Raw genomic sequence first — 21,837 nt, forward strand, 5'->3', positions numbered from 1 at the left:
ATACCCAGCATGAGCAAAACCAACGTAGTGTACAAAATCCCATGCAAGGACTGCACAAAACACTACATAGGACAAACAGGAAGACAGCTAACGATCCGCATCCATCAACACCAACTAGCCACGAAACATCACGACCAGCTATCCTTAGTAGCCACACACTCAGATGACGCAACATGAGTTCGACTGGGACAACACTACTATTATAGGAGAAGCCAAACAGAGAACAGCCAGGGAATTCCTAGAGGCATGGCACTCATCCACAGATTCAATCAATAAGCATATCGACCTGGACCCAATATACTGGCCACTGCAGCGGACAGCTGGAACTGACAACCGGAAGCGGGAGGTACAAATCACTATAAATGCCGGAGGAAACATCACAGAAGCGCTTCACGGGAGGCTCCCAAGCACTGAGGATGTCACCTAGACAGGGGACGAAACGTCTGCAACACAAATTCCCAGCTCGACAAACAGAACCACAAGAACGAGCACCCGAGCTACAAATCTTCTCCCAAACTTTCTATGTCTGTATATTTCTAAATAATGTAAAACCTCATATCTCCAGTATATTTTCATAATTAAATCCTCTCTGTTATCATGCTTGAACTTTTTAAACCTCTCAAAGTTATCTTTCACCCAAACAGACTTACAGCCACATTATTGTCTGTATGCTATGTTTAGTCATTAACATGCACATAGGGCTTCATAGGGTACAGTTTTCTCCTCCCTGAATGTGGAGAGAGAGGTAATGACATGTGAAATAATTGGGCAGGTCTGCCTGGAGAGAAACATACCACCTTCCTGCCACTTCTGTATCTACATGTTGGGCAAAATGGTCCACTGACAACTTATTTGACTTGACAACAATTAAGGCTGTAAGTGGTCAATTATTGGTCACTCTAAAGGCATTACCTAACCACCTCCCTGATTTTCTGCCTCCATGGCAGTTTCCTGATTGGAACACCATGGTGATCTGCATGTCAATGGAGGCCTTCAAACAGAGGCACAGATGGGTGTCAAGGCTGCCCCCATGTCCTTGCCTTCATTCCTTTGCTTACCCACACACAGACCCCACGAAGAAGATTAAAAACAAACTTACCTTTTCACCACTGGATCTCCTCTGGAACAGCCCTTGACCAGTGCACCTTAGGATCCAGGATTTGCCACTTTCTGATTAGTTGGCAGCTTCTGGTGCCACCTGAGTCGAGGCACCTTCTCCCACGCTCACACCTCTGCTCTTAATGAGATGATTAGTGGGCAATCCCGTGAATTTTCTCACTGGTGGGGCAGCATGTCAGTCACATGACAAAACAAATCCCCCCATAGGAAGGAAGCTGCTCAAACTGAAAGTGCCATATTGAAAATTAAAATTGAAAACATGGTTCAATTTCAGAATTTATTTCTATCTGATACAAAAGTTGGGGTGAGGTAAGGGTGGGGGAACCATGCTTCTCTCATTAATCCCTAAGTAAATATGTAGTTCAATATGCAATCAATGTAGTTTTCAGTGGCTCATGAGATAGAATTTATTTTCATGAAGTACAGAACAGAATGCATGGTAATTTTAAATATATAAACTCTTAAGTGGACAGTACTTCGCAGCCATGGTTGTAAATAATTTTAGGTGCCTGCTGATGGCAGTTTTCTGTTCCTTGAATTCTTCAGTTATTCCACTCGGGTTTGGTCTGACAACAAACACCAATCTGATACTTAATTTAATCCCAGCCAGAAGGTGATTCTAACTGCAAGGTTTTGCAGATGTTCACATCCAATAATCTATCCATAATTGATGAAACAGGGAGGTCAGATGTAATGGCTGCTACTATTCAGCAACAAATAAATGGTTATTGACAAAACATGCCAGCGTGCTGCTGAATGAGGTGCAATGACACAATTGAAACCAACAGCAATACAAGAAATGTAAGGGAGCATATAACACTATATTTGGAGACTCTTGGATGTACTTTTCTTTGGCATGGAGGGCCACATTGACATGGAGGAAATCTAGATTCGGTGGGACATGAATGATGCAAGGAATATTGCTGGCACAGAAGAAAATGTGGATTTGGAAAAGCAAGAGACTGGTGAGTGTAAGTGCAGAAAATGGTCAGAGCTGTCTTTTGAAAGTAGTGCTCTGGTCTAGATATCTGCCTTACTTTTATCTCATAGCTATGTCGACAGCAATATACCTGGTTGTCAATTTCCAGTATCCTCCCATGAATTTGAAATCATAGTATATGCATGCTTCAGCACCATAAAGTAACTACACCTAAGGTTCCATTGGAGAGCTAAACATTAGCAAATAGCTTTATTCTCATGCATCAAAAATCTTTTCTTAACGCTGATAGAATTTTGCATTTAAAGTCATATTCTTTTGAGTACATTATACACAGATTTAAGTATTAAAACACCTGCTGGGAACCTAGTACGGTTGAGAAGTGTTCAAACTTAAAATAATTGGCACATTATTTTAAATATAAATTTATTAAGATGCAAACAAATTGTTATATAATAATTTATTTTGAAGTGTGTTCATTTATAACTATTACTGTGAGTTTAATCATTGAAACATTTTCAGAATTGGAAAGACGTCAATACACAGGGCAAAACAAATAACACTAAAATACTGAAGAAAATCTCTTCAAATAACTTGTATTTCTGAAAATTGTCAAAATTAATACATTATTATGTTATCTTTGCAACTAGTTAAAGTTTGGTTTTACTGTATTCAGCATTAAAAAGTAGCAAAACAATTACCTAAATATCTGCCATGGTAGGATTAAGCCTAATGGGCATGTTGTTGATCTCAACAGCAGGTGTTGCCTCTAATATTCTAAAGATTTTAAAGCACTTTTCCCTTTTTATCCTATTGCATTTTATTGCTGTATTAGGCTCCCCCGGCATAGTTGACATTGTAGATGCTTGAATGTTTGGTATTTTAAGCTTGTTTTCAGTGAAATAAAATCCGCATAAAAAGTAATATTTACTTTAAAAAGCACATTTCTTTGGCTTTGTACCAAGTAACTATAGAAAGAACTGTTAAATATTAGCTTACTTAACGCATGTTTGAAACCAAAACCTATAATTGTTTTATCTTGCAAGTATGACACAATGTAGCTGGTGCTGTGATATATTGGAAGAACTCAAATACTGATATTAACTACTTCACACAGAAGTTCAGGATAGAACAAACCTAAGTGTTAAAGCTTAAATGTACTTTGAAACTGTAACTGTGAGATGTTTTCTCTAATTTTTTGCTTGCTAGCTGCAAATCATGGGTTAATCAGAGACACTTGCTATATCAGGTAAGTCAGTCTGAATTTAGTTAAATAATCATACACATATATTGTTATACAACATACAGGTTCATAACATAGAATCATTGCAGTCATTTTAAAAAAATACACTACAAATTGCATGCCATAATTTCAAACAAAATATTAACCAATAAGTAAAGAATTGCAAGCATTCTATTCACAGGTATTTCAAATTATTATTCCTTCACAGATGCCCAATAGTAGCCATAAATTTATTTGTAGTTGAATGAGCAAATACTAATGAGGTAACAGTGGGAGGAAATGGTTGTCTTTTTACAGCAGCTGTTGCTGTTAGATCCCAGTTATAGTTTTCCGTAGAAAGAGAGCCCGAGGTGGGCACACTACAACAGGATAAAGGAGATGAAAACTCTGATGGAAAAGCTGGGGAAACAACCGCTGAGACCCCAGAGCATAGACCCCAGGAGTCTTGAGTTGTGTGGCAGGACCTCTTTAGCAAGTCTCTGAGGCTTGTCCTGGCAATGAACAGCATATTACCACAAGGCAAAGCAGAAAGCTAGCAAGCTCAGTATAATGATAAGCAGGCATCCCAAGGGAAGGGAAACTATGATCTGAGGCCTGTATACATCTGAGCTCCACTCAGATGGAGAGATGATTAATATAATAAAACATAAATGTAAATTGTACACAATGGTTCTTAAAAAGTAAAGAAAACATTTGCTTTTGTTTTTCAATATTGAAAATATCAGTTAGATTTTGTCTATACTTTCATTTTATGAAAATGCATATAAACAACTCCTGATAGTGCAAATATCGCAAGAATTCAGTAAAATAACACTATGTTTAATATTAAGACTGACAGTCTGTTCCTGGCTTTATCGTTCTGGGAAGACGAGGTAATCAAAAATAATTGCAGGTGAACAGCGTTTAAGGCTAAGAAAGTTCTCTTGCTCCAGAATACATATGTAATGCTACTGATCTTTAAACTTCAATTTTTTTCTCTGCTACATTTCCTATTATTGAATTTACTCCAAAATATTTTCAATCACACCATTAGAAACTAATTAAAAAGTAGTTTAAGAAATTCACTTAATGTTAGTTTTGACTACTTTACTGAATGTGAAATAATAAATCATCAAAACATATTAATGTGGTAATTGATCTCTTATATTGTTTACAGAAAACAAATATTGTGTTTATCTTCCTGAAAGTGTCTCTTCTTTTCTTTCTTTTTTTCTATTCATCTCTGCTTGTTTTTCTATTTGTTTTCTATCATGCCTATCTTTCTCTGTATGGTTTGCCCTTTCTCTGTCTCCAATGCTTAATTTTTATGCTTTCATTTTGCCCTCCCTCTTCCTGCAGATTTCTCTCACAAATTCCTTTTTGTTCATGATCCTTTAATGATTCACCAGTGTTGTACCTTTTCTAAAAAGCCAGAAAACATAGCAAGATCATAACAATCATATAACAATTAGAGGGGGAACACGTTGGGGATTTCATGTTCATGTTTTCAAAGGATCAAAACAAGTTCAGTACTCAAAGTGGTTATCACACTGAATGAGATAACATAATAAAAACAAAGGATTAAGCATAAGCATCATACTTACGCCAATAGCTGTGTCTGGCTCTCCAGCACTAAGGTACCCTAAAGCCACACGATACAGAGCTGCTAATTCCATCTTCTTATCGCCCCCTGGTGGAAACAAATGTCAATTTATATATACGGTACACACTTTAGTTATAGTATAATTCTAAAATTCCTAGATCACAGTTTAGTTTGGTTTTAACACAAATGCATTTAAACAATGGATTTCGTGGACTAATTAATACAAATCTACTGTGAAAAATAAATGACATTTTGTTTGCTTTTGTATTATTACAATGATACAAGGCCAAAAATGTGTAAAACTGAAATATCTATGCTACTGTAGTAGCAAAATAAACAATGTTATGCAGCCAAATGTATATTAATGAAGGCAACAGGTGGCAGGGCAGTAAGGCAGACTCAAGTATGGACACCAGAGAATAAAGATAGAATGTCATGGTCCCAGAGTTGGATTTTACCTTGTCCTTTGTCTGCAGAGTGCATAGGGACAAAGGTTTCCAAGAAGGCAATGAGAAAATACAAATCCCTTATGCAATCAGAAAAGTAAATCAAAATACCTTGGTGGTGTGATATGTTTCTGGTAGTAATTAAACTGGAATTTCTTTGCAACATCAATGTGTAAAAGGCCTATACACCTATACACTAAAAAGGGCGGGGGGGTGGTGGTGAGGGGAAAGAAATTTTTATCAATGGAATGAGCAAGAATAAACATTAACTACTAAGAACAATGAAAGCCTCATAAGGCTTGGAACATCTGAAATGCTTGTGTAATGTTACGGGATCCACATTAGTAAAAAGCTGGACCCTTTGCACTCACTAGTAGGACATTGCAGGATGAATGAATCATGTCAAATCCATGAACAGAGGATGAGGTAGGAGACAGAGGTAGTGGAGGTAGGTGAACACATCAAAGCTTAAAAACATGTTTCTTAACCAAAAAATGCTTTACACAAAATGTATTTCTGATACAAAATGAAGGAATATTGTTATCAATCAAGTCAAAGCATTGGAATTATGTTTGTGCCTGCTGTCACGAATCCCATGAAGAAACCAAAATAACCAAATATATTGAACAATTTCCAAATTAAGAAATTACCAACAATATTCACTTTTTGAAGCATTTACTTTAGCATGAATCAGAACCAGGCTCACCAGAACACATGGACCATTATTTGCTATTATGCATGAAAATTACAAGTGGTCTATTAGCAATGACACACTCTCCTACAAGTCCTTTCCAGCCATTTCTAACAATTATATTGGTCCTGCAGTCATGATCAAAACACAGCAAATACATTTGTAAATCAATTCTTTATTACAAATAATTATATATGTGGGATTTGAGGTGGGAAAATATTCAGGCGTTAAAGACAAAATTTATTTAGAAGGTTGCAATGTAAATGGTTTTATATACATATGTATTAATTGATGATCTAATTGGATCACATCCTGTTCCCACATGGGATATAAAGTTTCCTTTTTCCAGGATATTCAGAAGTGGTCCTGGTATTGCATCGAAACTGAGAGCTCAGGAGATCTCTGACTTTCAAACTCTCACCATTTCTATGAATTATTCAAGTTGCTGTATATGACATGTCCAGAAACAGTAAAATGTGAATTTATCAAATTACACAAATGTTCAATTAGTCCAAAATTTGCAGGACCACAAATGATTGCAGGCAGTTCTCTGTAGTTTATGATACTGGTGTCCATGTCACTTAACTGTGGTAGAATTTGGAGATCACATGCATTCTTCAACTAATCTGATTGAAAGTGAGTTATTCAAAAAAGATGTTCAGTTTTTTTTCCAATAATGGATTCCAAATCTAATATGCAACTAAAGTATTCTCAAAATTCACAGCAGGGCTGTGAATCCAGTATGATGGCAGAAAAAGCCTGAACAACCAACAATCCAAAATTTGCACGCTCATGGACAAAGTCAGAAGTCACATGACACCAGGTTATAGTCCAACAGGTTTTTTGAAAGCGCAAGCTTTCGGAGCGTAGCCCCTTTGTCAGGTGTAGTGAGAGAGAAGTACACAGATACAGAATTTATAGGTAGAGAGATCAAAAGATCATGCAAATGGTGTGAGTCAAATAATAAGTCTCTGCAGGAGATCAAAAGTGTCAGATAGCATAAGTAAACCATCAAAAGCTGAATAACAAGCAAAGGGAAGACCTACAATCCAATTAAATGAGGCAGAGAGATAATTAGAAAACACGGTGGGGTCACATGTAATACAACATGAACCCAAGATCACGGCTGAGGCTGTCTTCATGGGTATGGAACTTGGCTAAGAGTTTCTGCTCGACAATTCTGCGTTGTTGTGTATCTCAAAGGCCATTTTGGAGTATGCTTATCCAAAGATCAGAAGCTGAATATCCTCTACAGCTAAAGTGTTCCTCAACTGGGAGGGAACATACCTGTCTAGCAATTGTTGCAAGGTGTCCATTCACCCATTGTCGTAGCATCTGAATGGTCATGTCAATATGCCAAGCCTCGGGGCATCATTGCCTGCAGCATTTGAGATGGACAACATTGGCTGAGCCACAAGTTTCTACAGTGCACGTGCTGGGTGGTGTTCCCATGTATGATGATAGTATCCATGTCGATGATCTGACATGTCTTGTTTAGGTTGACATGACAGGGTTGTGTGATGTTGTCCTGAAAGCTGGGTAGCTTGCTGTGAACGATGGTCTGTGTAAGGTTTAGCGGATGTTTGAAGGTGAGATGTGGAGGTGTAGGGATGCTCTTCAGAAAACATTGGTGAACTGCATTCTTGAAGTGCTGTATTCCATGGGTGTTAGTTATATTAATAATGTAGTTAGGGAGTTCTAAGATTTTTACCCAGTGACAGCAAAGAAAGGGCAATATATTTCCAAGTCAGGCTGGAGTATGGCTTAATGTGGAATTTGCAGACGGTGGTGTTTTCATGCACCTAGGTGTTAGTAGTTGAGGATTTGGAAAATTTTCTTGAAGGAATCTTGGGAGGGTGGGGGCTGGTGGTTGGATGATTAGAAAAACTCTGTGTTGAAAATCATGCCTTGACCGTGTCAGTTATTTCTACAAAGCTGCTTGCAATAGTGGTGATTTGGGATAATGTAGTCCACAAGCATTTTGGCTATAGAAGTATCTGGCAACATGGACAGGAACAAGGAAAACTGTGGAAAGAGAAATACTTAGCCATAAAGTCTACATATACACATGTAAAGATACTATTTCAGCATGTAAAGCAGTGGAGTACTTTTAACTCAATAACTTACACATTTGATTTCGGAATTTAGGTTCTCACACACCCCTAATTTAAATGACAATCTACAAATGTGAATCATTTGCACAAAATTTGCACAAGAAATCAAAATAAGAAACATGTTTGAAATTTCAAGACCCTGCATAAATAGTCAGGGGGGAGGGGGGAGAAGGCCAAAAAATAATGGTATCAAGAGATATGTCAATTTTGACATACTGATCCTTGTGTCAGCTATGATCACCATGTTAAGGAATGGGCAGGAATCCTGTTCTTATCCCATTAAAGAAAATGAACACTCGTGAAAAGTTTGTTAAGACTTTCTTGCATCATCACTATGAGAGAGTATTTAAATAATGAACACAAGATAACACCAAAACAGGGTATAAAATGGCATGCGATCAGCATCCCGTGTGGCTCTAGCTGTTAATGTTGGGCATAGTTGCTGGTATTTGTACCTAGAGTAAACCTGATTGTTGTGCATGTCTGTAACATAATTATGCATTCACTCTAGTCTTCAAACAAATAAAACTTACTTATATTTTGTCAATCATGTGCATGTACATGTGATTGATTAGTTTCCATAAATCACAGAATTGTTACTGCACAGGAGGCCATTTGGTGTACCGCACCGATGTTGCACTGTTCAAATGAGCATCATTAGCTCGTGCCAACCTCCATTTTATTTCCCATACTCTTGCATATTATTATGACCAAATAATTGTCCTCTTGAACATTCTTCCAGGGAGTGTATTCAATACCCTATCGACATGCCGAGTGAAAAAGTATTTTTCTCATATATCTCATTTCTTTTGAAAATCATGTTAAACATATGTTCTAAAAAGTAACATGATGATGACAGTGGTGCAATTCTGAAGATTGTAGGAGGAGCCACAGACAAGATTTGCAACAACACAAGCATGTAGCAAATGTAGGAGCTGTAGGTGTATTGAAACTCTGGCGGACAGAGTCTCTCTACAGGCTATTACATACTGGAGTCGCTTATAAAACTGAAATTTTCTAGTATTTACTGTGTAGTTTGAGATTTCATCTAACAGCTATTACAACAATAATTACCTTTCCAAAATCTAGTTTGGAAAATGAAAGGAAGCTAGCAGAAAATGTAAGCACTAATACCAAAAGCTTCCATAAGTACATAAAAAGGAAGAGAATAGTGAAAGTGAATGTTAGCCCTTTAGAGGACCAACCTGATGAGGTAACAATGGTAAACTCAGAAATGGCAGATGCACTAAACCAATATTTTGTCTCTGTTTTCACAGTGGAATATAATAATTTCTTCTCAAACACGACAGTTACTACAGAGGTAAAATGAACTTGGTGAAATTACTAAACTAGGGAGAAGGTATTAAAGGCAGATACATCCCTAGGGCCTGATGGCTTGCACCCTAGAGTATTAAAGGAGGTGGCAGCAGAGGTAGTGGATGCATTAGTTATGATTTTCCAAAATTCCCTGGATTAATGAAAAGTACCAGTGGATTGGAAACATAATAAGGTGACATCCTTATTCAAAAAAGGAGATAAGCAAAACTTGGGAAATTATATAGCAGGTAGTTTGACCTCTGTAGTGGGGAGGTTGCTGGAGTCAATTACATCACAAACCCAAGGAAGCCCAAACATATAAATAGAAAGCAGGCTACATCACTAGTGCTTCATTCAGAGGCTCATTGAAGATGTTACCTAATATGGTGACAAAACGTCTGAAAACAAACCTTCCAGCTCAGTGAGCAAACTTACATCCAGAACTTCAACCTGAGCTACAAATCTTCTCAAAACTCGCCATTTACAGTCCACATAAATGATCGGCAAACAGAGTGAAACATAGCAAAGTTTGCGAATGATACTAAAATAAGTGGGAAAGCAAGCTGTGATGAAGACAAATACTGATAGGCTTTGAGAATGGGCCAGAAGCTATGGATAAGTGCAAGGTTGTCCATTTTAGCTAGAAAAATAAAAGGTTAAATTATTATTTAAATAGGAAGCAGATTCAAAGTACATCAGTGCAGAGGGATCCAGCCATCTTTGTGCATGAATTGTTGAAAGTGGATATGCAAGTCTGGCATATAATAAGAAAGGAAATGGAATCTTAGCATTTACTGCAAAAGGGATCGATTATAAAAATAAATACGTGTTGTTACAATTACATAAGATGTTGATGAGATCACATCTGGAATATTGTGTCCAGTTCTGGTCTCTTTACTTGAAAGAGGATGTGATGGCACTGGAGGCAGTTCAGAGGAGGTTCACAAGCTTGATTCCAGGTATGAAAGGGTTGTTGTACAGGACTGGTCGAATAGCTTGGGCCTGTTCTCACCGGAGTTCAGAAGAATGAGGGAAGGGTCAGACTGAGGAATATAAAATGCTAAAGGGGATTGATAAGGTGGACCTTAAATAGATGTTTCCCTTTGTGGGACAGTCTTGAACTGTCTCTATATCTCTAGATATATAGAGAAAGAAGGTAGATTCAAAACTGAGATGAGGAAAATCTATTTTGTGAATCTGTGGAACTCACTGCCACAGAGTGCAGCAGAAGCAGAACCAATCAACAGATTCAAGAAAGAAATAGGCATGTTTCTGATGAAAAGTGGGATAAAAGGCTATGGAGAGCAGGCAGGAAAGTGGAGCTGAGACCAGGATGAGATCAGCCATATTAAATAGTAGAGCAGGCTTGAAGGGCTGAATTGCCTACTCCTGCTCCTAATTCCTATGTTTCAACAATAAAAAGTAAGAATTTCCAGAAACATAGATATTGCTATTGCTATACTCATGGAACCAGCTCATCTGATGCCAAATGTACCCTGTTAACAGTATACTGCTTTCAAAAGAAGAATTTGTTCTTCGAAAGAATTCAAAGTTTGTGCGAAGATTTGTAGCTCGGGTGCTCGTTGCTGTGGTTCTGTTCGCCGAGCTGGAAGTTTTTGTTGCAAAAGTTTCGTCCCCTGGCTAGGCGACATCATCAGTGCTTGGGAGCCTCCTGCGAAGCGCTTCTTTGATGTTTCCTCCGGTGTTTATAGTGGTCTGTCCCTGCCGCTTCGCAGGAGGCTCCCAAGCACTGATGATGTAGCCTAGCCAGGGAACGAAACGTTTGCAACAAAAACTTCCAGCACGGCGAACAGAACCACAACAACGAGCACCCAAGCTACAAATCTTCGCACAAACTTTATGTTTCTGTTAAGGTAAGTACAGATAGAGTGAAAGAAGTAAGTAACTAGCATTCTTACATAAGAATAAATAACATAATTTATTAGATTAAATTATAATATTTTACCTTATTGTGCTGCGGATGCCCTATGACATTTGTGAGGGCCTATCCAGGAAGGGATAGCTGGTTCCTTCTGGTGAACAGCTGTCACAATCATTGATCATGGCGAGCATGACTGAACTTGAGTCCGATTTTATCAGCTTAATTTAAATTCTACCACCTGCCATTTGAACCAAGAACATTAGCCTGAAGTGCTGGATTAATAATTCCATGGTATTGCCACTACACCACCATCTTGTTTTCTGAGAAACAATTGAACATTTTATTGCTGTGTTGGGTGAATGGTGTGAGTCATTCCTCAGTGCACTTACAGTACAGTTGTTTGTGCACTGATCTGGTGTCCTCTCTTGGTCTTACTAAATTGAGAATGATCGCCCATATCCCCAAGGATGTTCTGCAAAAAGCCAGAACTGCAGAAACATTCATTCAATTATTAGCTTGACAGGTTTACAAACGTGTCATCGACATATCTGACCCAGAGTTTGGGTTGAATTTATGGTAGGACTGTTTGTTCTAACCTTTGCATAACTGCCTCTGCTATGAGTCCCGAGATTGGTGATCCCATGGGTGTTCCGTTGATTTGTTCGTATATCTGGTTGTTGAATGTGAAGTGTGTTGTGAGGCACAAGTCCAGTAGTTTAAGTAAGGACTGCACTGAACACTATATAGGACAAACAGGACGACAGTTAACAATCCGCATACATGAACATCAACTAGCCACGAAACGACACGACCAGCTATCCTTAGTAGCCACACACGCAGACAACAAGCAACATGAATTCGACTGGGACAACACTACTATCATAGGGCAAGCCAGACAGAGAACAGCCAGGGAATTCCTAGAGGCATGGCATTCATCCACAAACTCCATCAACAAACACATCGACCTGGACCCAATATACCAACCACTACAGTGGACAGCTGAAACTGACAACCGGAAGCGGCAGGGACAGACCACTATAAACACTGGAGGAAACATCAAAGAAGCGCTTCGCAGGAGGTTAGAAAGAATAAAAACTAAATGGAGATGGGCAAGGGGAAAATGGTCATCCAATGTCATGGATAGTTGTCCCATACCATTGGCTGAACGGGTTTATATAATTGATTGACACGGAGAAAATAACCTTACCCCAGAGTATGATATAAAGATAAGTGCTGTAGGGGAGGGGATAGTTCTCATCAAGCAGGACTTTTATGTAGCAGTTCAGATTGGGCAATCTTCATCAACAGATAAAAAAAACAAACAAAACAAGAGGAGGGATATCAAGGGAAGAATTCTCTACACCTTGGCTAGAGAGCAGGAGGCTGTCTCCACTGCTTTAAAAACCAAAACATTCCACACCAGCCTTTTTGCCCTCTGTTATCAGTGAACTATCTTCAATTGTCACATTGTGCACATTTATCTAATTAACTAATGTATCATATCTAAACTTTCGCTGCTTAACAAACTCAATAAACTATCAGAACATTAGTTCCAAATTGTTGACTGCCTATATTAGGTAACTGTGATTACGAATGTTTTAGAATCACAAGTCAGTACTTGGGAGAGTGAACACCTGATTTGTGGAATAGCCAGATCAGTAGCAAATGGGATAGAAAAATTAATTCAGTGTCAATATTTTGGAATCAGTTTCAAGTCAGGCAGAATCAGTGCAGGACCAGTGAGGTGTCTTTCAGCATCATTGTTGCGTTATGAAGATGAAGCATGCAAAACAATAAAAATGTGCTACCTGAATGCATGTATTGACAGAAGCCAAAAACAAACAAGAATTTAAAAAGAGACTGCATAGTTGAATATCTCTGTGCAACAAAGAAATTACAAATCCCCTTAAATCATGAACATCTGGAAAAGACAGGAAACATCAGAAAGCTGTCAACTACATCCCCCAGTATGGATTGGAAACTAATAAGTGTCCTATCTGAATTTAGGCTCTTTAAACTAAGGAAAGAATTACGTTTTTAGTTTTATCCATCGCAGAACCAGCTAAACAAACAATGAAAAATGTAACCATTGGAAAAGAGGAGCTGCATAGACTCAACACTTTGCACCTATCTAGGGAATGTCAGAAAGATCCCTATAAGCTGTGAATTAAGATGAACTTCAGAATACACCAAGTGGAGCTAATGGCTCACAGACAAAAGCTACAAGATGTAAGTTTGCTATAACTTAAAAGACCCCACAACAACCTATAACTTAAAAGACTTTCTACAGACAAGCAAAACGAACGTCATTTAGAAAATACCTTGCAAGAACTGTAACGAACACTACATTGGACAAACAGGTGGAAAAGTAGCTACCAGGATGCATGAACATCAACTCACCACAAAAGGGCATGACCCATTATCACTAGTATCTTACATACAGAGGAGGAAAGACACCACTTCAACTGGGATAACACATCCATCCTAGGACAAGCCAAACAGAGACATGTCATGTGAATTCCTAGAAGCATGGCATTCTAATTGGAACTCTACCAACAAACACATCGACTTGGACCCCATTTATCACCCTCTAAGAAAAAGAACAGGAAATGACATCACCAACCCAAGAAAACCTAAAACATAAACAGAAAGCGGGTCATAACACCAGTCCTTCAACAGAGGCTCACTGTCGATGTTACCGAAGTATGGTGACGAAACATCTGAAAATGAACCTTGAAGCTCAGCGAGCAAACCTACATCCAGAACCTCAACGTGAGCTACAAATCTTCTCCAAATTCGCTAAAAGCTACAAGAATCAATTAATCACTGTCTTAACAGGTGCCTTGATAAGGGGAGAAACTGCAAATTTTCAGAAGCAAAATTATCTGAATCAATAAAGATATATGCCAGCGAAAGCCTTCCAAAAAGACCTTCTGGAAAAAGCAAAAGGTCATGATCTTTACACACTACCAACAGTTGACAGAAAACACAAATCTATTATAGTGTTACGACACGGAGGTGAACCCCTCTGTTAATTAAACCAAACACCCAGAAAAGTTCGCATCTCCTTGTAATCTGTTAAAATATGAGTGACAGAGAAATTCCAAATTCCATTATTTAAAGAAAATAACATCAATTTATTGTTTAAACTCTAGTGAACATAAAACAACAAAACTATTCACAACTCGAAGCCCCCCTTTCTCTTAACAGCTCACTATCTGCCTCCAACTCTATAACAATATACTATTCCAATAAGACACTTATTAAAATTACACCAACTTAATTCCAAAACCGCACAGTCGCTATCTTTTTCTGTGTCTTTTTCTTCTGGCTGAGGATCTCCCAGGGTCATCTTTTCTTTTTATTGCAAGTATGTTTCACATGAAAAGGTACATTTGATAATTAACGCATGCTCTCTCTCTCTACAGTAATTGCTATGTGACTAATTTTCAATATATCCACATTTTATACCTTCCCCAACATTGGATCGTCTCGTTGGTTTGATGTTGGCAAAATAATAAATTCAAACTCGATTTGGTTTTAGTATCCTGTGGCATAATTTAAACTGATTTGTTAAATTTGAATTGTTGTCAAAACAGCAACCAAAACTCAGGTATCCATTTCACAGCCCAATGTTATACATTTTCAATTTTTCAGTACACTCTGGGACAGTCATCTAGTCATACACACAGGTGCTTATAATCTCTCAGTTCAGAACAACATTCTCTCTCTCTTAAAGGTACAGTATATGCTTTCAACTTCATAACAATAGATGGATGACAACTTTGTGGGTAGGCAGTGGTGTAGTGCTGATATCATTGGACTGTTCATCCAGAACACTAGGCTAATGTTCTGGAGAGATGGGTTTGAATCCTAAAAAAGTAGATGGTGATGTTTTAGTTTCATGAAAATAAGTCAGGAATTTAAAAAAAAAAGCTTGGTAAATGATTATCATATAACTACTATCAGCTGTTGTAAAAGAAAATCTGGTTCATAAATGTCCTTTAGGGAAGGAAATCTGCTCTTCTTATCTTGTCTGACCCACAATAATGTGGTTGACTTGAAAATGCTTCCTAGGCAATATGGATAGGCAATAAATGCTCACCTGATTGGTCACGCCCACAACCCATGAACAAAATGACAAAAACACCTGTAAGCAATGGGTGTAAGTCACTAATATTAGCGCAGTAGCCAAAATGCAGAAACCAAATCAAATCACATAAGAAGTCCTGCCTTCTGCAACCAACATAAAGCTATCCTCCATTCCAAGATCTTTGCAAAGCACACAATGTAAAAGGACATTGGACTCACCAACATGGGAAAACTAGAAGTGCCTCAAGAGGCTACAATAAAATAAGGATAAACAAAAGGCATGTGTAGCATTCTGGTAGCAAACACAGGGAATGAGCTGGAGACAATATTTTTATATAAACTCATATACAAGGTGTGCGGCCACACAGACCAGGGTGAAAGAAGCTTTTACTAGAAAGCAAATAAGCTTGCCACATTGTGAATGTGATACAATGTGTGGATAAAGTCATACAGTGAGAGGCTTTTGTGTAATCAGCATCATATGCATGCATAGAAGTACCAAAACAATGCTACTGCCAAAGTTAATGTGGGGACAGCGTGAACATACCACCAGTCAGAATCCTGAAGAACATGTAACTAGACCACTGGGGGTCAATGATATAACCGAAACCAAACCTAGGGTGGCAAAGTGGCTCAGTGGTTAGCACTGCAGCCTTACAGCCCCAGGGACCCAGGTTTGATTCTACCCTCAGGCAACTGTCTGTGTGGAGTTTGCACATTCTCCCCATGTCTGTGTGGATTTCCTCCAGGTGCTCTGGCCTCCTCCAACATTCCAAAGATGTGCAGGTTAGGTGGATTGAGCATGCTAGAATGCCCATAGTGTCCAGTGACATGCAGGTTAGGTGAATTAGCCATGGGAAATGCAGGGGAAGGGTAAAGGGTGGGGGGGTGGGAGTGGGTCTGGGTCTGGATGAGATGCTCTTTGGAGGGTTGGTGTTCACTTGATGGCAGAATGGCCAGCTTCCACATTGTAGGGATTCTATAATCTGACTGTCTAACAGGTCATCCATTCATTGCACAGTTAAGTTGGCTCTACCAATACTATTAATGTTGCACACAATCTCGGGGTGGAGACAGGAAGTTCTATTCTAGCCATCAAAGGAAGCTGATGCATGTGTATCAGCTTCTTAAGGTTTCAGTAATTATACCTGAACAAACGTACTTACACTTATTCCTATAGTTGCAGTAAGCTGTCATGTTACCTAAGAACAATGCCTCTTCTATAGGTACCCTACATTGGCATATTCTCTACCATTAACCATTAGCTGGGCCCAAGATGTGGCAAAGCCAAAGGACGATTGTTGACAATGCACTATTCCAACAATCTTTCCTCACTGCCACATACTGGTAAAGATGGAATATAAAGCAAAGTTACCAGAAGTGGTCATCTGGCAAAATGCCACTACAGCAAACTGGCAATCTGTTCATTATTACAATGGCCTTAGAACTAGCAAAAAGAATGGATTTAAACAACTGTACCTATTTTAATAACACTGTGCAAATTGAGGCCGCTTTGACAGGTTTAAAGAAATTTTAAAATAGTTTAAGTCAGCAGTCTGAACTAGGTATGACAATCATAGACTCATATATTTATAGTTGGCTCTGCTATAACATGATAGTTCCATTCTCGTGCAATCTCATGCTACAAGAAAATTACGCAATAGCAGTGCCATTTAAACTAATGGGGCTAGAATCGCATTATAACCAATACACGCTTTAAAAATTCAGGCTTTAAAAAGCGTTTCCGATTTGTCAATCATGTTACAATGAATCCGCATTAATGAATCGTATGTTATAACAGAATGACCTATATATAAGTTAGTACAGAAGAGGTCATTCAGCCCATTGAGTTTACCCCAACGCATGGTCTTCAACCTAAACCCATTTACCAGCACTTGGCCCATAGCCTCGAATGTTATAATGTGCCAAGTGCCCATCTAGTACTTTTAAATGGATGTGAGGCAATTCGTCCTTCCGAGCAGCTCATTCCAGACTATCACCATCTTCTAAGTTAAAAAAAAGTTTCCTCACATTTCCCCTAAACCGCCTACCCATCACCTTGAACCTATGTCCCTTTGTGACTAACTCATCAACTAAGGGGATCAATTGCTCCTTATCCATTCTGAACAGTTTCCTCATAGACTTGTACACCTCCATCAGACCACCCCTCTTCTCAAACAAAATTAACCCTTTACATATTGGTCCAAAAAGTTCACATTTCAAGAAATCCACTTCATCTCAGCCCTTAACACTACATTTATCCCAGTGAACATTAGATAATTACCCTTTTATTCTTATTTTTACACATCTCCACGAATTGGCAAAAAATTGCTCCTCAGCTTTCCACTGAGTAGTGTGGGGGTCCCTTTTGTATCCCTAAGCTCAACCCACAAAACTTCATTTGATGCCCCCCTCCAAGATATCCTCTCCTTATTTATGTGACTGACTCCTAAATTTATAATGCAATGCCCCCTCCTCTTTCACCCCTCCTCTGTCTTGTCTGAAGATTCTATATCCTGCACACCCCTCAACCAAGTCTCTGCGACGGCTACTACATCACACTTCCATGTGTCAATCATCCCTCTTAACTCATTTGTGACACTCCTGGCATTAAACATCATCCAACCTTGTCCTACTCCCTTCAAATGCAGCTGCACTCCCTCTAAAGTGATTGTTTAATTAAATGATTCAGCGCCCTTACTCTGCTAACAGTCTGCCCCCTACCCAAGCTGAATTAGTTTAAACTCCTCACAACAGAATGAGCAAACCGTCCCGCAAGAATGTTTGTCTCGGTCTGGTTCAGATGTAGACAGTCCCACTTGTACAGGTCCCATCCTCCCCAGAAATTCTCTGAGTGATCCAGGAACCTAAAACCCTCCTTCCTATACCAGCTGATGAGCCATGCACTATTGTCCTATTTCTCGCTAGCATGTGGGACTGGGAGTAATCCATAAATTATAATCCAAGAGGTACTACTTTTTAATCAACAAGGTAAAAACAATGACTGCAGATGCTGGAAACCAGATTCTGGATCAATGGTGCTGGAAGAGCACAGCAATTCAGGCAGCATCGAGGAGCTTCACCTAGCTCCCTATTCTGGAGGCAAGATCGCATCCCTTTTTCTACTCATGTCATTGGTACCAACATGTACCATGACCTCTACTTGATCATCCTCCCCCTTAATGGTTCAGGACCCTAGCATCAGGGAGGCAACACACCATCCTGAAGTCACAATAATGGCCACACGAGTGGCTATCTGTTCTCCTGACTATTTACTATTGCCCTTCCAGTCTTCCTCCCCTCTGTAAAGACAGGCTGCTTGTGGCGCTAGAAGCTTGGCTTTGTCTGGAATTCCAAGAGGAACCTCCCTTATCAGCTTCCAAAATGGAACATTGATTTGCAAGCAGAACCCAGGGGACTCAGGAACTACTTGTCTGTTTCTCTTGGATTGCCTGATGGTCACCTAGTCCCTTCCTTCTTCAGGTCCCTTAATTTGTGGTATAAATATTTCTCTAAACATGCAATCCACAATGTTCTCAGACTCATGGATACACCACAGTGTCCCAGCCACCCTTTCAGCTCTGAAACCCCAGCTCCCAGGAGCTGTGGTTGGACACACTTCCTGTACAAATGCTGGCCTCAGGGATTGGAAATGTGCATGATGTCTTATGTGGACCAAGAGGAGGAAACTACAACTTTGAGTTTCCCTGATGTGAATAAACCCTTTAAAGTTTAACAACTTCAGAAGACTTCCTTTTCACATAAATAAACTACATAAATTTTATAAAATAAATATTTTACAATTTAATAAAGATAACTTGTATTAAACAAGAATCATATATTTTAATAGATTTTACTTCACTAATTACCTTGATGCATCAACCATATCTGTTGACTGCACTCCCATATTGAAAAATATCCTCCCTTGATATCCTTCTAGGAAATTACCTCTAACATTTGTTCTTAATTGCCTCAATATCTATGGAAATAGGTTAGAACCTTTATAAAAGTTATTTATAATAGTTTGTATTATTGTTAAGAGGATGGAGTTTATTTATACACCTGCAATCTGTACCTAAATATATATGAACATCTGAGGTCAAAGGAAATAAGAGATAAAGATTTTTCTTAGCCTATGACTCAAGTGGCAGATATTTTGGAGGTGAGGCAACATCAGATATTCCTCATTTGTAGTCAATCAAAAAGTTACTTTGGACTGTTCTGTTATAAGGAATGAGGAACAGTCAGAAGAAGAGAAAAAGTTGAAGCTTAGGGTCTTCCTTAATATAGCTTTGCAATTGCTTCTGTGATACAATTCCTCTGAAACACAGTTCAATGGTTCTTCTGAAACAAAACACATGTACTTTAGCTGTGCTGTCAGCATTCTTGGAATACTAGACCCCTGAAGGATAAAAAAAAACTTTGATGCTACCATCAAATTTTTTAAAGTATATCTCATAATATACTTAATAAATTTTCCTTAATTCACAAACATTAATTATTCATACCTTGTGTACCAACTGAAGACTCCACTGTTATAAATTAAGAATTTGGTTTAAATTAAAAGTGGATTATTATTCAAAAACCTGAAAATGCATACTGGAGACAAGCAAACCAGCAACAGCAGAGTTACTGGCATGTGTGGAACTCAATATTGCAGCAATACATGAGATCCACAATGTACAAATCATGGCAGATGAGGCCAACAATAATCAATTTGAGTCAAACCTGTGGCATTCAACAGATATACTCAGACAGATTTGATGCGATAGGAAATTTCAGATACAATACTTCAGAGAAAATGCAACCCCATTGATTGAACTTCCTCAAAAGCGCAGTAGCATACACTGGAAAAGCTTAAGAGTGAGTTGATAATATGGAATATAATGACACTGTTGTGTGCATCAGTACACCATTTGATGCAGCTCCATTGTATATGGACTGAAAAAAGGTAGCACAATCTTGGATATACTTGGACTCAAGATACCTCAATCTCACTTTAAAGAGATATTCTCACAAGATCCCAACATTACAGGCACTGAATTCCAAATTTTTGTCCAAGCTTCCTGTTCAATGTGGGAACTGTTGGTTCATTTGACAGAGGAATCTCAAGAGATTATACTTTCAAGATACCATTCAAAAGATACTGCTTTCAGACACAGCTTCTGGTTTTTGCATTAGTCAAGAACTGATCGAGTAGTATATGGACATAATTACAAAAAATATTCCTGGATGCATATGCATTGTGATAATATTGCACCATGGGCAAAAACAAGGGAGAGCAAGACCAAGATATAAATTTACTATTGGTACTAATTCATTGTAAGGATATGTCTTCAAAACAGGAAATGATATGTGAACATGTCATTTAATCTTTATGGTTTTATTTTTTGACATCTGGGATCTGTCCTGACATAGCCAAACTTGAAAATGTTTAATACGTGGTGTTGGCGGCACGGTGGCACAGTGGTTAGCACTGCTGCCTCACAGCGCCAGAGACCCGGGTTCAATTCCTGACTCAGGCGACTGACTGTGTGGAGTTTGCACATTCTCCCTGTGTCTGTGTGGGTTTCCTCCAGGTGCTCCGGTTTCCTCCCACAGTCCAAAGATGTGCAGGTCAGGTGAATTGGCCATGCTAAATTGCCCATAGTGTTAGGTAAAGGGGTAAATGTAGGGGTATGGGTGGGTTGCGCTTCGGCGGGTTGGTGTGGGCTTGTTGGGTCAAAGAGCCTGTTTCCACACTGTAAGTAATCTATCTAACTCCTCAGGACAGATTGGATGTATTCAACTTTACTACACCACACATGTCCGATTTCACTCACAGAGATATTATGATATTCCTCAACTCTGCTTTTGTGTCTTTTCCCCATAAATCTTGATTTCCTTACGATTAAATATTTGTTGATCTCTGTAGTGTTTGTAATAAGGTCAGCCAGGTGGACCTCATAGTATGAGTTCCCTGATTAAGACTGTTAACCAGGTCAAATCAGAGAGCCCTTTTTGACAGATAAAAACAGGAGCGTCAGACATCTGACACTCTGAGAGCTGGTTCTGAGGGAGCTGGATCAGTGTCAAGGAATGCCCACAAGTCATTCCTGAAGAAGGGCTTATGCCTGAAACGTCCATTCTCTTGCTCCTTGAATGCTGCCTGACCTGCTGCGCTTTTCCAGCAACACATTTTTCAGCTCTGATCTCCAGCATCTGCAGTCCTCATTTTCTCCACACTGAGATTGTGCCCTCTAGTCCTAAATTCTCCCACAAGGGAAAACAAATTTTCCACACCTAACCTCTCAAGCCCTGTCAGAATCTTGTGTGTATCACTAAGGTTACCACCCATTCTTCTAAACTCCAATGAGCACAGGACTAAACTATTCAACCTCCCCTCGTAAGACAGTCCCTCCACATCTGCTATGG

The 21,837-nt window shown here is 38.9% G+C and overlaps 1 protein-coding gene across 1 annotated transcript in view; it reads right to left on the minus strand.

Annotated features, from left to right (window-relative positions):
• The window catches only part of ttc29 (tetratricopeptide repeat domain 29), a 490,243-nt gene that overhangs the window by 307,450 nt on the left and 160,956 nt on the right, over nt 1-21,837 (minus strand). Inside the window, exon 7 of the mRNA XM_043699397.1 lies at nt 4,883-4,968. Coding sequence (XP_043555332.1) covers nt 4,883-4,968 — 86 coding nt within the window. The remainder of the gene's footprint in view (nt 1-4,882; nt 4,969-21,837) is intronic.

The sequence above is a fragment of the Chiloscyllium plagiosum genome, chromosome 1, assembly GCF_004010195.1.
Source record: "Chiloscyllium plagiosum isolate BGI_BamShark_2017 chromosome 1, ASM401019v2, whole genome shotgun sequence".
NCBI lineage: Eukaryota > Metazoa > Chordata > Chondrichthyes > Orectolobiformes > Hemiscylliidae > Chiloscyllium > Chiloscyllium plagiosum.